We start from the raw sequence: 13,177 nt of genomic DNA on the forward strand, positions 1-13,177 counted from the left end.
ACTATATATACAAAAGTATGTGGACACCCCTTCAAATTAGTGGATTCTACTATTTCAGCCACACCAGCTGCTGACAGGTGTATAAAATCGAGCATAAAGCCATGCAATCTCCATAGACAAACACTGGCAGTAGAATGGCCTTACTGAACAGCTCAGTGACTTTCAACGTGGCACCGTCATAGCACGGCACCTTTCCAACAAGTACGTTTGTTAAATTTCTGCCCTGCTAGAGCTGCCCCGGTCAACTGTAAGTGCTGTTATTGGGAAGTGAGACCACACAAACTCACAGAACAGGACCGGTGAGTGCTGAAACGCGTCGCACATAAAAATAGTTTGTCCTCCGTTGCAACACTCACTACCGAGTTCCAAACTGCCTCTGGAAGCAACGTCAGCACAAGATCTGTTAGTCGGGAGCTTTGTGAAATGGGTTTCCATGGCCGAGCAGCCGCACACAAGCCTAACATCACCATGCACAATGCCAAGTGACTGGTGGAGTGGTGTAAAGCTCGTCGCCATTGGACTCTGGAGCAGTGGAAACGCGTTCTCGCGAGTGATGAATCACGCTTCACCATCTGGCAGTCCGACAGACAAATCTGGGTTTGGCGGATGCCAGGAGAATGCTACCTGCCCAAATGCATAGTGCCAACTGTAAAGTTTGGTGGAGGAGGAATAATGGTCTGGGGCTGTTTTTCATGGTTTGGGATAGGCCCCTTAGTTCCAGTGAAGGGAAATCTTAACACTACAGCATACAATGACATTCTAGACGATTCTGTGCTTCCAACTTTGTGGCAACAGTTTGGGGAAGGCCCTTTACTGTTTCAGCATGACAATGCCCCCGTGCACAAAGCGAGGTCCATACAGAAATGGTTTGTTGAGTTCAGTCTGGAAGAACTTGACTGGCCTGCACAGAGCCCTGACCTCAAAATCCATCGAACACCTTTGGGATGAATTGGAACGCTGACTGTGAGCCAGGCCTATCGCCCAACATCAGTGCTCGATCCAACGAATGCGCTTGAGGCTGAATGGAAGCAAGTCCCCGCAGCAATGTTCCAACATCTAGCGGAAAGCCTTCCCAGAAGAGTGGAGGTTGTTATAGCAGCAAAGGGGGAACCAACTCCATATTAATGCTCATGAATTTGGAATGAGATGTTTGACAAGCAGGTGTCCACATACTTTTGGTCATGTAGTATATCTCTCTAAATTACATATATTTTTGTCTCTGTCTTCCTGTCCTTCCTAATTCTTAATACTCTTCCTTTTCTCTCTCTTTCTTTGTATCTCTCTTTCTTTTCTGCTCGCCTTTCTCCTCAAATGATGAACAGAGATATGGAGAAAACAAAACAAAAAGAGGGAGGGAGAAGATTCACCAAGGTCACCACGGCTCTTCACACCTTATCTCTGTTGTATTCTTTGTCATTCTCATATCTGGCCTTTTCTGCATACACACACCTGCTTCCCAGGCCTATCACGGGGCACATCTCAGGTGTGAAGCCACCAGGGTGGTGCTTACACAGGTGGAATACTGTTAGTCAGCACCTGACCCTCTCAGCATGATGTCTCAAACTCAGACACCTGCTGACGACAGCAGGAACCTCACATACACACACACGCACATGCACGCAGATAGACACGCAGGCAGACAAACAAACAGGCAGACACACTCTAAAGATCGGATTACCTGGCCTACCACCTCACAGTTAACCTCTCTCTCCACAGGTGGTATAATCTTACTCTGTCTGGCAGTCGACTTAATACACAGTTTTTAGGTGCAAATTTCCTCCCACTTCATCCCACCTCTCTTCTGTTCTTCCTCTCTCTCACTCTCTCCAGTTCCTATACCCATTCTCCTTCTTCCATTTTCTCTCCCTCATTATTATTCTTGTTCTCTCTATCCCCTGTCCTCTCTCTGACTCTCCTTCTCTCTCTCCAATTCCTCTCCATCTTTCTCCTTTCTCTCTCCTCTCCTGTCCCTCCTACTTCTCCTTCTCACATACCTGTTCCTCTCTCTATGCCCTCTACCTCTCCCCACCCCCCTCCCTCTCCCTCCTATAAAGGTGGATTGGTTGAGCAGCAGCCAATCAGCCAGACCAGTGGGTCTCAGCTACGCCTGGAACACCACTCCAAGATTACACATGATAATGACTGGCTTTGGAGGACCGCCCTAACTGATGTCTTCCAATTATAGATGTATAACTATCAATCTGTCAACACTAGAGAAAGGGAGGCAGTAGAGGGATGGAGGGATGGGGAGAGTAAAGCTCTGTAAAGAAATGTTTACTTAACCCATGCGACATGGAATGAAGGATGAACATGTATTGTAAAAATGACAGAGAACAACTCATCACTGACCAACTTGACCTTAGAATGCAGGCGGAAGATTGAGGAATGCAATAAGATAGCTATTCTCAAAACTAATTGTGGGTAGTGGCACACACTGTTTTGGGAGAGCAGGAAGCCGATAGAAACCTAAGTTAGGTGGGTATACCTGAGTACAGGACAGATCTCTCCCACCTGGACAAAGGAAACACACACACACACACACACACTCACACAAACATTTCTATCCCAGCCCAAATGCCCTCTAGTCAACTGCCCTGGTCAAAATACCCCACTATAGATACACACTTTCAAATACCCTCTAAATGCCCCCAGTCTAAATACCCCACAACAACATATCTTAACATCCCATCCAGCCCCTGCTCTGTCCGACTCAGTACTCACTCTCCCTGTTTCCTCCAGAGCCTTGCAGCCAGCTGCAGTCAGTCAGTCTCAAGGACAAACGCTTTCAGCTCTACCCAGCTCTCTTCCTTCCTCTCCTCTCTGTGGCTCAGCGATGCAGCAGCACAGACTTTTCTCTCCTCTCCTCTGGACCAGCGCTGAGTTCACATACCCCACTCAGTCCTGAGTGTGTGTGTGTGTGATAGGGGAAGAGGATAGAGAGGAAGTAGAGGACACAGCTCTTCTGCATTGCCATAGATACAGGGATCGCTGTAGCAGCCTTGCGAAGGGGAGGGAGAGGAAGGGAAAGAGAGAGGCAAGAGCATCACGTTTTAGTGAGGTTCTCTGTCAGCATGTGAGTTTGATGCAAGTACACTACATATACAAAAGTATGTGGACAACCCTTCAAATGAGTGGATTAGGCTATTACAGCCACACAGTTGCTGACAGGTGTATAATCGAGCACACAGCCATGCAATGTCCATAGACAAACATTGGCAGTAGAATGGCCTTACTGACGAGCTCAGTGACTTTCAAAGTGGCACCATCATAGGATGCCACCTTTCCAACAAGTCAGTTCCTCAAATTTCTGCCTTACTAGAGCTGCCCTGGTCAACTGTAAGTGCTGTTATTGTGAAGTGTAAATGTCTAGGAACAACAACGGCTCAACCGCGAAGTGGTAGGCCACACAAACTTACAGAACGGGACCGCCGAGTGTTGAAGAGCGTTAAAATCGTCTGTCCTTGTTTGCAACACTCACTACCGAGTTCCAAACTGCCTCTGAAAGCAACGTCAGCACAATAACTGTTCGTCGGGAGCTTCATGAAATGGGTTTCTATGGCCGAACAAGCCTAAGATGACCATGTGCTATGCCAAGCATCTGCTGGAGTGGCGTAAAGCTCGCTGCCATTGGACTCTGGAGCAGTGGAAACGCGTTCTCTGGAGTGATGAATCACGCTTCAGCATCTGGCAGTCCGACAGACAAATCTGGGTTTGGTGGATGCGAGGAGAATGCTACCTGCCCGAATGCATAGTGCCAACTGTAAAGTTTGGTGGAGGAGGAATAATGGTCTGGTGATGTTTTTCATGGCTCGGGCTAGGCCCCTTAGTTCCAGTGAAGGGAAATCTTTACACTACAGCATACAATGACATTCATACAATTATGTGGTTCCAACTTTGTGGCAACAGTTTGGGGAAGGTACTTTCCTGTTTCAGCATGACAATGCTCCCGTGCACAAAGCAAGGTCCATACAGAAATGGTTTGTCGAGATTGGTGTGGAAGAACTTGACTGGCCTGCACATACCCCATCGAACACCGTTGGGATGAACTGGAACGCCGACTGCGAGCCAGGCCTAATCACCCAAATTCAGTGCCCGACCTCACTAATGTTCTTGTGGCTGAATGTAAGAAAGTTCCCACAGCAATGTTCCTACATCTAGTGGAAATCCTTCCCAGAAGAGTGGAGGCTGTTATAGCAGCAAAGGGAGGGACCAACTCTCGAAAGATGTTCGACGAGCAGGTGTCCACATACTTTTGGTCATGTTGTGTATATCAATCGAGTTTGAGAGAGAACTATTGATGAAGCGTGTTTTTGAAAAAAAGTCATTTTGATGTTTTCTTAGGGAGTTTTTTTCTGTTGCTTTTTGCTTGAGAGAGCGAGAAAGAGAGACATGGTAAGACAAACTGAACCAACAAACTGAATCTGCTCATAATACCAGGGGGATTGTTTCACTCAGGCCTTCAAGTTTAATGAACATTACATTGGCAACGGTAACAGTTTATTTACAAACCTATTTCAGTTGGTATTTACCAGGTAAATAGAAGACTGTAAAGTGTGACCAATATCATTTTTTCACTTTATAAAACATGTTACTGTCTACCGTACACACTGGGAATTGTTATTGTAAAGACATTGCCATGAGATGGTTACTACACATACCCAGCAAGTACAGCATGATTGGGAAACAGACATTTGTTTGGCTTCTTTTTAAAGCCCCCATGCAGTCTTTTTAAAGTTACGTTTAAATCATCACTATATGTCTATTAAATCACTGTGTATTTATTTCATGAAAAATAACTACGCCTCCTTTTGCCATTGAAATGCTCAGTCTGATCGCCCAACAGCCCTGATTGGCGGATAGGATCGTCTAGGCAAGAGCCTACCCCGCTAAGCCCTTCAAAGTAGGATAGGCACACAAATAAAAGATGACTGGTCATTGGTCAGAATAAGCAGATCAGATTGTAATGTCATGATCTTGTCCAATAACTCCACACCACCTGAACAGGCTGAAATTCCAGGAATTATTTTTCAAACAGCTCTTACACAAAAAGGGCAATATGATATTTTTCACAATTTCCAAGTGTTATTTCAATGTCATAAAAAAAAAACAGGAAATCAAGTTAACTGCGCTGCCTTTTTAATAAAATAAACAGTATTCTGGAGTGTTAAGGGGTGAACATTCTACTTCAATACCATACATACAATGATTTGAATTCAAGATTCATTTCCTGAATTATTCCCACTTCCATCAGGAATACCATCTTTACGGCCAGGACAATTACCATATGGATGGTTATGGATGAACACCATCATGAAAACAAAATAAAAGTCATAACCGAAAAAAGAAAAAAAAAGTCATAATGATGAGTTGGTTGTTTGAAACAGCTGTGTAGTGCTAGGGCAAAACCAAAACGTGCACCCGGGGGTAGCCTAGGTAACGCCCCCTCCCTGCAGCAGAACACATAGAAATAGGATGAATAGAATGTTCTTAGAACCACTAACCCTGGCAATTTGACTTGCGGTGGCTGCCTGGTACTGAATTCAATCATTTCAATTGTGATGTAGAACATTCATTGAATTTATGTTAACTGATGTGGCTAACGCAATGGAATGTATTTTTTTGTAATCAGTTGAGTTGAATCAAAACAAATCGCACCAGAAATTGATGGGTACACTTCCTACTTTGCTCCTATGGGTACACTTGCAATGCCAGCCAGTCAACCCATCATTGACTTGAATGGGGACGCCCATCCAATTCATTCTGTTTCTATGGGAGCACATGCAGTCAGGAGCAGAGGAGAAAATTGGCGTCTGAATTTCTTTTTATACCAATAACCGTCATCTACAATCAAACATAACTGCCCAATATCCCAAAAGTAACCATGGGATAATTTAAAGACATTTAAAAAAACATTTGCCAGTTACATTAAATTAGCGTTATACCAGAGGAATTACCTTTACCTAATGCAGTACTTAGCTAACACTTCAGCCATCACCTTTTTGTACTAAGCCACAGTAAAAACTAGCTGCATGTTATTCCATTATAATTACCCTTCAATAACACCAATGTAATGTAGTGTCGCAAAACATATTTAAAAACAAATAAACTTCCACCACACACATTATTTTGATGCATACAATGATATTCACCTAAAATATATTTGTCATACTGTGCAATATCAGAACAACCATTGATTGAAGAGAAATTATATTCTTGTGAAACTGAGCCTTTTAGTGTGCTGTGCAGTACACACAGTCCAACTACACAACCTGGCTAGTCTCATACAATCAAACTCAACTACAATGCCTGGGTCTTTATTTCCATTCCTTCTCTTTTCCCTGGTAGAAACGTTGGACATCCCAACTACAAATGTGAGGTGGGAACCCCAACGCTCCATGCACTTCCCCTAACCAGGGCCAAAACTTCCCTTATGAGTTTAGGCCCTGGTTAGAGTGGAAGTGCATTTTCCTTTCGGTCTTCCTATTAGTTAAAACTGTTCTTGCTGACTTGCATCCGTTCCTTCATCCAGCTCTGCTGCTCCATCAGAGTTTCTTTCCCAGAGAGAGTTTCCCACAGTCCTCCCTGCTCTCAGTAGGGTCCATCTCCATCGAGGCCTACTGGCCTGTTCAGTTGGGGCCTAAAGCCTGAGGCTCAGTTAAAACCCAGACCCGCTCCCTTGGGTCTCTGTGTGGCCCGAACGGGCTCGGTGATGCCCCTGCCCTCCGGACCCAGGCCCATGCCGGGGCTCCAGCCCATACTCTGCAGCATCCGGTTGCCCATGTTGGTCTCTGGGATGGGCCCTGCACTCTCACCTACCAACCCTAGAGAAGGAGAGATAAAAGAACAGGAACACAGAGTTACAACAGAGAAAAAGACACGGAGACACAAGAGAAGGAAGAGGAGACGGAAAGAGATACAAGCAGATGATCTTGATGAAGGCTTATTGATTTGGATCAATGGGCTGACGGAGCTACAGTATTTAACCCCTGACCTCTACCACTCCAACCCAATGATTTAGCGTCAGCCTGCTCTACAATGACTGGGTCACAATAGACATCTCGTCTCTCTTCCTTTCCCTTTGCTCTTATGTAGCAAGGAGAGATGAGGGCAGTAGAGCAGACTCCGGTTGCATCACTTCCTATTGTAGCCATTGGTAAATACCTATATATCCTCTTCCTGGAACCAAGATGGGTACCTGGTTATGACCCACTAACCCTTTAATTCCTCATTCTCATCAAACACACTACTTAACAGAGGTAGAGGTGAAGGGTGGGGAGCAGGTGTGGTTTGGGATACACAGCTGTCATTGGCTTAGAGTTAATCTGGTATCTCTCTGTGACTGCTGTCCAATCCAGATTAGAGAGGTAGATTGAGAGCCAAAGATGGATTTAACAGGGGATGGATGGGTGAGTCAGGAGTGTGTCAGTACAGTGGTGTGTCAAAGAGTTTACCTGTGGGCGGAGGTAAGCCAAGGGGTGCTGCTTTACGTCTCCTCTTGACGTCCCCCGTACACAGAGACCCCAGGTGACCACTCGTCTGCCTGCAGAACCACAACCAGGAAATAAGCCTCACTCATTAGCATCCATCTGTTGGCAACATTCTAGAAACAATGTGCTGTTGTGGATGGAACAACTGTATCATGTCTGTTAGATCCTTCGCTGATTGGACCATTCCTCGTGTACCTGCTGGCCGTCTTTACTGAGCAGCTCCTCCGATGGCCTCTGTCTGACCGTGAGTCCCAGTGCATCTAGAGAACAAATGAAAAGCCATTAGCAAATATAAAATACATCTGGGCATTATCAACCACAAATGTATAATAGGCGGTACTGTTCTGAAAGTGCAGCTAAGTGATAAACATGTCTTACCTGTCCATGTTCTCTTCTAGATCCCGGACTAAACCACGGGCTGTGGAGGAGACAGGTTTGTTTAGTTTATTTGCACACAGTCAATTCAAATAGAGAAAAATACAGAATGAGGGAAAAATTAAATGTATAGACAGATATTCTACAAGTCGGGTGACTGCGGGGGACGTAAGGGAGACTGACTCGTGTGAGTGGGGGTCCTGGTGGTGTCGTCCCAGCCGCTCGTTGAAGGTTTGTCCTGGGCTGCCTTGAGAAGCCTGGCCCTGGGGCCCCCCATGAAGCCGGCTCAGCCTGGCCTGGAACCCTGACACAGGAGAGGCAGCAGAGTGCACACATCATAGACTGGAATAGGAGAAACACTATGGCAGCTGTATAGGCTACATGATAAACCCTGTGCAGGAAATGCCCCCTACTGGCCATATGACATCACAACTCTTTGTATAAAACAAATTCTACAATCATGCAAAGAAAAAGAGAGAGAAGCGGGACAAGTAATCAAAATGGTACTGGGCCCAGAGATCCAAACAAACAGGCAGACATAAACAGACAGGTCTGGGTCCAGCTACCTCTCTGTGCCCCGGGGCTCATGATGGGGAAGGATCCGGTGAGGATGCTGTTGAAGACCGGGTCAGCCAGGTCCAGTTCCTCCCCTGCCTCTCTCTCCCACCAGGGAATCACCCCCGCCACCCCACACGCCCCCCCCGGCTCCCCCTCATAGAACCAGTCACTCTGCTCATCATCACCTGGGAGACGGGAGGGGGAAAATGTTAAAGGTCAGGGCTGAGAAAATAGGTTCCATACAAAACATTTACTTACTTAGATTTTGGACTAACCTTTTTTGAAAGACATGTTTTATTCTTGTTGATAACACTGCTATAAATGACATACGTAGTGGAAGGTAGTCTAGTGGTTAGAGCGTTGGGCCAGTAACCGAATCCCAGAGTTGACAAGGTAAAAATCTGTCGTTTTGCCCCAGAGCAAGGCAGTTAAACCAATGTTCCCCGGGCACTGAAGATGTGGATGTCCATTAAGACAGCCCCCCACACCTCTCTGATTCAGAGGGGTTGGGTTAAATGCGGGAAGACGTTTCAGTTGGAAGGCATTCAGTTGTACAACTGACTAGGTATCCCCCTTTCCTTTCCCCTAGTGGGTGCGGGAAATGTTTTTTTAAAAGCCTAATTTAAAATGTGTTTCTGCTTATAAATTTCAGATATTTGGAAGGATATTTGTTTGTCAACCTGTTTATAATTAGACACATGCAGCTTGTCTTCGGTCATAACTTGCTGACCTATAAAAATCAGTACTCACAACAATAAATGTTATAAATTGATAGAATGAATGCATCAATAATATAGTTGACGTCGGTAAAGTTGTCGGATCCATTACTGCTTCTCTCACAGCATGAGACATCTAGGGAATGGGAGAAAAGCTCTAACACAAGGTAATGATTCTTCCCTTGCTGAAGGCTGTGCAACGATCCAACATGTTTCAAATTAGATTTATGCTCGTCTTGGATGCATAATGTTGTGATTTTAATACGGTCTGCTTTTATGAAAAGTGTCAATTGCATATAACGTATCAGCCCACTTGCATTCGCTCAAGAGATGCTGAAAGATATCATATTTCAAAGTTTCTGTTCCAGAGACAAAATTAACATTACGTGTGTCACTGCACCGAAAGAAATACTTAATTCTGCACGAGTTCATTTTACATGAGTCTACATGTGAGAGGTTATAGGCCTACAGTCACTGTCCAGATTTCAGTTAATGATGAATCTCAAGTTGAAAGGTGAGGTAGACCAGTGGGTGCTGCCGCACCTCTTCTTCCACCAGTCCCTGTAAATGACAAGATTTGGTCAAATAGATAAATTACCTTGCCTCCCCTCATCATTGGTGTACAGTCCACCATCACTACTGTTGCTCACACTGCTGGTCTCACTAATAAAGGAGAGATAGAAAGAAAGAAAGAGATAAAAGGAGAAAAGATGGGAGTGTAAGGAGAGATGAAGGGAAAAGAAGGGAGAAGTCTGAAGTCAATTTTCAGTGTCCATCATACAGTGAAACCTCTGAGGTAGGAGACCTTAAACAAGCCTTCTAAACACTGCCTTCAACCAGGTGAGCGTACCTGTGAACGTACAGGCATACACAAAGGAGCAGGGAAACACTAACCACCTGTCACTCATGTCCTCGTCCGAGCCCTTCTGCTCCTCAAACTCCATCTTGTCCTTGGGCCCCGCCTGCCGCATAATGGCGTCCCCACGCTCCACCACTACCCCCTCATCAGTCGCCTCCAACCCGAGCCTGTGGGCTGCCAGTTTCCTCTTCTTCACCCTGCACTTCCCTCCAACTCCGCCACCAGTGAGCTCCATCCCCGCCCTGCCCTCAGCCGCGCTCACCCCAGGGATCCTGCACCCTCCGTGGGGCTTGGGGACAGGCGGGGGACCTAGCATGGGGGTGGTGCTATTGGAGGTCACTGCCTCCAGAGGGGGATCGACGGCCATGAGTTTGACCTTGCGGCGGCGTCTCAAACTGCGGGACCCCTCCGCGCTCCCCACTCCTCCAAGGTCCTCCTGCCAGAGGGGACGCTTGCCACGTCCTGTGTCAGGGTTCAGGGGGGTACGGCGCTTGGGCCCCAGCTGCTCGTCAGAGTCGCTGTTGTCACGGGCGTGGCTGTTACTGCTGGCAACGCTGCCTGTGGTGGCACGGTAGTCCTGACAGGAAGGGAGCGAGGGAAGAGAAATAGATTAAGACAAACATTTACAACACATGCTTAGACAGTTAAACTGACAGTAAGGAATCTTCTTACTGTACAGTTACCAAGGTACTGTTCCTTTACAATTACAATAAGATATGTGAGGTTCATTGAGGACCTGGACCGTCCGAGACCACCTCCCCACCTTGTGTTCGTCCAGGCTGGACTCGGAGCCCTCACTGAGGTGGCCAGTCTCCCAGGGCGGGTGGGGATTGTCAGAGCGTCTCTTCCTCCCACGGCGTTTCCGGGCCTGTCTCTTCAGCAGGCAGCCCACAGCCAGCGCGTGGTCCCCCCCATCCCCAAAACCCCCCCGCGCCGCCTGCTCCGAGCTCTCCTCCAGCGCCGACACCAGGTCATGGACCAGCTCGTCCATCGTCCGGCTAAAGTGCCTGGGGAAGGAAAGAAAGGAGGTGTGAGTGTGTGTGGTACAAACAGTGTAGAATATATGAATTTGTGTGTGTATAGCCCAAATCGTGTGTGTGTGTACACACTACTATCCTATATTAACATGTCAGTTTGGAAAACTGTCCCATAGCATGAGTATAAGACCTGGCATCAATCTAATAGTAGTATCTGTGTACCAGTGTACATACCATCTTAACGCCAGCTAGCTATTGCCTAGGTAAGTATTAACTGCAGCCAAATGTTGGATGAACTTCCATGCAGAGCTTGCGCTAAACGGCCCAGGCACTGCCAATGTGTTAATCCAATCCATGGAGATCTGACCTACATTTAAAAGCTAGCTAGCATAGTTGGCTAAACCAAAAAAGAAAAGCAAGCTAGTTAGCTGACACGCTATTTATTAGCTAACGTTAGTGGCCCATTTTGCTGTCAAAATGTAAACATCTGATAACTAGGTAGCCGATTAACGTTGTAATGTCTTCAAAATATAAGCAGCTGTCCAGTCAGGTAACTAGCTAGGCTAATCGGCTGGCTAGCTAGCAATTTTCTCAGAAATCACTTACCAGCTGGTTCCCGCTTTACTAAAGGTCTTTAAATTAGCTGCACCTGACATTAAAGCCCCCCAAAGACTGTTACTTTTAACCAAAAATGACGGGAACACGTCTAAATAAGGGAGTAACCATTCTTACAAAGCTAGCCTAACAAATCTGCGAAAGCGCAGAAGAAACTTCTTCTGTGGTGTTGTTGTGGTTGGCTACCAACATTATTGGTGCATTACAGCCACCTACTGGACTGAAGTGTTTCTCCAGCAACTTTGTGGAAGTACATGCTTTGTACACCAGAGGCAACATTAGGCTATTCATTCTTGAAGTTCTTGACAAAATTGCAAAATCTGATTGGTTGGGGATCATTGTTGGACAGCAATCTTCAAATATTGTCACATAGCAGAAATGTAGAGACTTGGTGTGGGTCTGGTTTACGACAAGCCACAGTGAATAAGAATAGGAACAATCTAAGATTTTACCTAGGCTTTGCTCTTTTGTTCCAAACTCTTCACTCCTTCTCAAAGCTAGGCTTACCCACAACGTGACAGTCTCGGAAATCCCAGACCTAGGGCAGCAACAGCACTGTTTCAGCACTATAAGCTCGAACAGTATTTGGTACATTGTGGGAGGCAGCCCAGCTGTCTAGAGACTAACACCATGATGCAGCAGTAGTGTACAATTGTTCTGTAGGTCATCATTTTTTGTTGTTAAATATCATAACATCTAAAATAAAATAAAGCATTTATGACTGAAATCAGTTTATTACAAATTATATAATGGTACAAATCAATGTTCATGATGATGCACAAACTGGTATGTAAAGTCCATGGCATAACATCTGTAAATATATTCAGTACAACACAAATATTAAATAAATAATTTGGAATAACAGTGTGAACATAACCTCAAAGTCATTAAAAATGAAACAAGTTTTTGATGTATACCAACAGATATTCACACAGTTTGGTTAGCACTTTGCAGTGTTTTTATACACTTATACTTGAGTTACATGCATTGTAGCAAAAACAAAATTAATATTGAGAAGTAGCCCAAAGCTGACATCACCCTTAGCAGCAGAGGTGACATAATCAGACCAATAGCCAGTCAGATGTCTGTTCTGGGTAGGTGACAAATCCATACATTCTCAATAGCTTTAGGGTCAGTGAACACCATGGCACCATTGATGACTGTAAAAAAAAAAAAAGCTTTGCATTTAGCATAGATATGATCTGTTGTAGGCTTAAGTACTTGACAGAAATCATACTGATAAGCGATACTCTAAAACAGTCTGTTAAACCTACATTTCAGCTACACGTCATTGTTTTTACTGCTTAATTAAACATAGTGCTTTATTTTCAGTTCCACGCATGGCTTATGAGGTGTATCTCGAAATGAAAAAGTGCACATTTGGCAAACTAGCCTGAACTCTTACCCAACTAAACTATATAATTATGTTACACATGCACTTTCACAAAATAGTTTTTTTGTCCGTTCTTATTCTTTAACATACATCTATACAGGATTCCTCACACACAATCCCACATATCCCTGCTGCCTTTGCAGATGGAGTAAACTGTGACATTGGCTTAGCCCACAACAGCTACATAACTCACAGGC

The 13,177-nt window shown here is 45.3% G+C and overlaps 1 protein-coding gene across 2 annotated transcripts; it reads right to left on the minus strand.

Annotated features, from left to right (window-relative positions):
* Positions 1 to 5,119: 5,119 nt before the first annotated feature.
* On the minus strand, positions 5,120 to 11,737 carry LOC120024343 (G patch domain-containing protein 2-like). 2 transcript variants are annotated; one of them, XM_038968565.1, is made up of 10 exons: positions 11,579 to 11,737; positions 10,759 to 11,002; positions 10,034 to 10,572; positions 9,735 to 9,799; positions 8,429 to 8,605; positions 8,046 to 8,166; positions 7,866 to 7,905; positions 7,683 to 7,747; positions 7,452 to 7,540; positions 5,120 to 6,821 (listed from the first exon to the last, which is right to left on the minus strand). In XM_038968565.1, exons 1-10 carry the CDS (start codon positions 11,626 to 11,628, stop codon positions 6,652 to 6,654), a joined length of 1,560 nt encoding a protein of 519 aa, XP_038824493.1. In that variant the 5' UTR covers positions 11,629 to 11,737; the 3' UTR covers positions 5,120 to 6,651. The 2 variants fall into 2 exon arrangements, with proteins under 2 accessions (XP_038824493.1, XP_038824492.1); XM_038968564.1 differs by having other exon boundaries at positions 10,031 to 10,572.
* Positions 11,738 to 13,177: the final 1,440 nt, after the last annotated feature.

This window comes from Salvelinus namaycush, chromosome 29, assembly GCF_016432855.1.
Source record: "Salvelinus namaycush isolate Seneca chromosome 29, SaNama_1.0, whole genome shotgun sequence".
In the NCBI taxonomy this organism is placed as follows: Eukaryota; Metazoa; Chordata; class Actinopteri; order Salmoniformes; family Salmonidae; genus Salvelinus; species Salvelinus namaycush.

Bases quoted from the DNA above. Each gene is read 5' to 3' on its own strand.
- LOC120024343 (XM_038968564.1), bottom strand. From the start codon at position 11,628: ATGTCAGGTGCAGCTAATTTAAAGACCTTTAGTAAAGCGGGAACCAGC. The intron at 8,606-9,734 runs GTAATTTATCTA...CCCGTCTCCCAG, and splicing joins CAATGATGAGGGGAGGCAAG to GTGATGATGAGCAGAGTGAC. The intron at 8,167-8,428 runs GTAGCTGGACCC...CTCCTGTGTCAG, and splicing joins GAGCCCCGGGGCACAGAGAG to GGTTCCAGGCCAGGCTGAGC.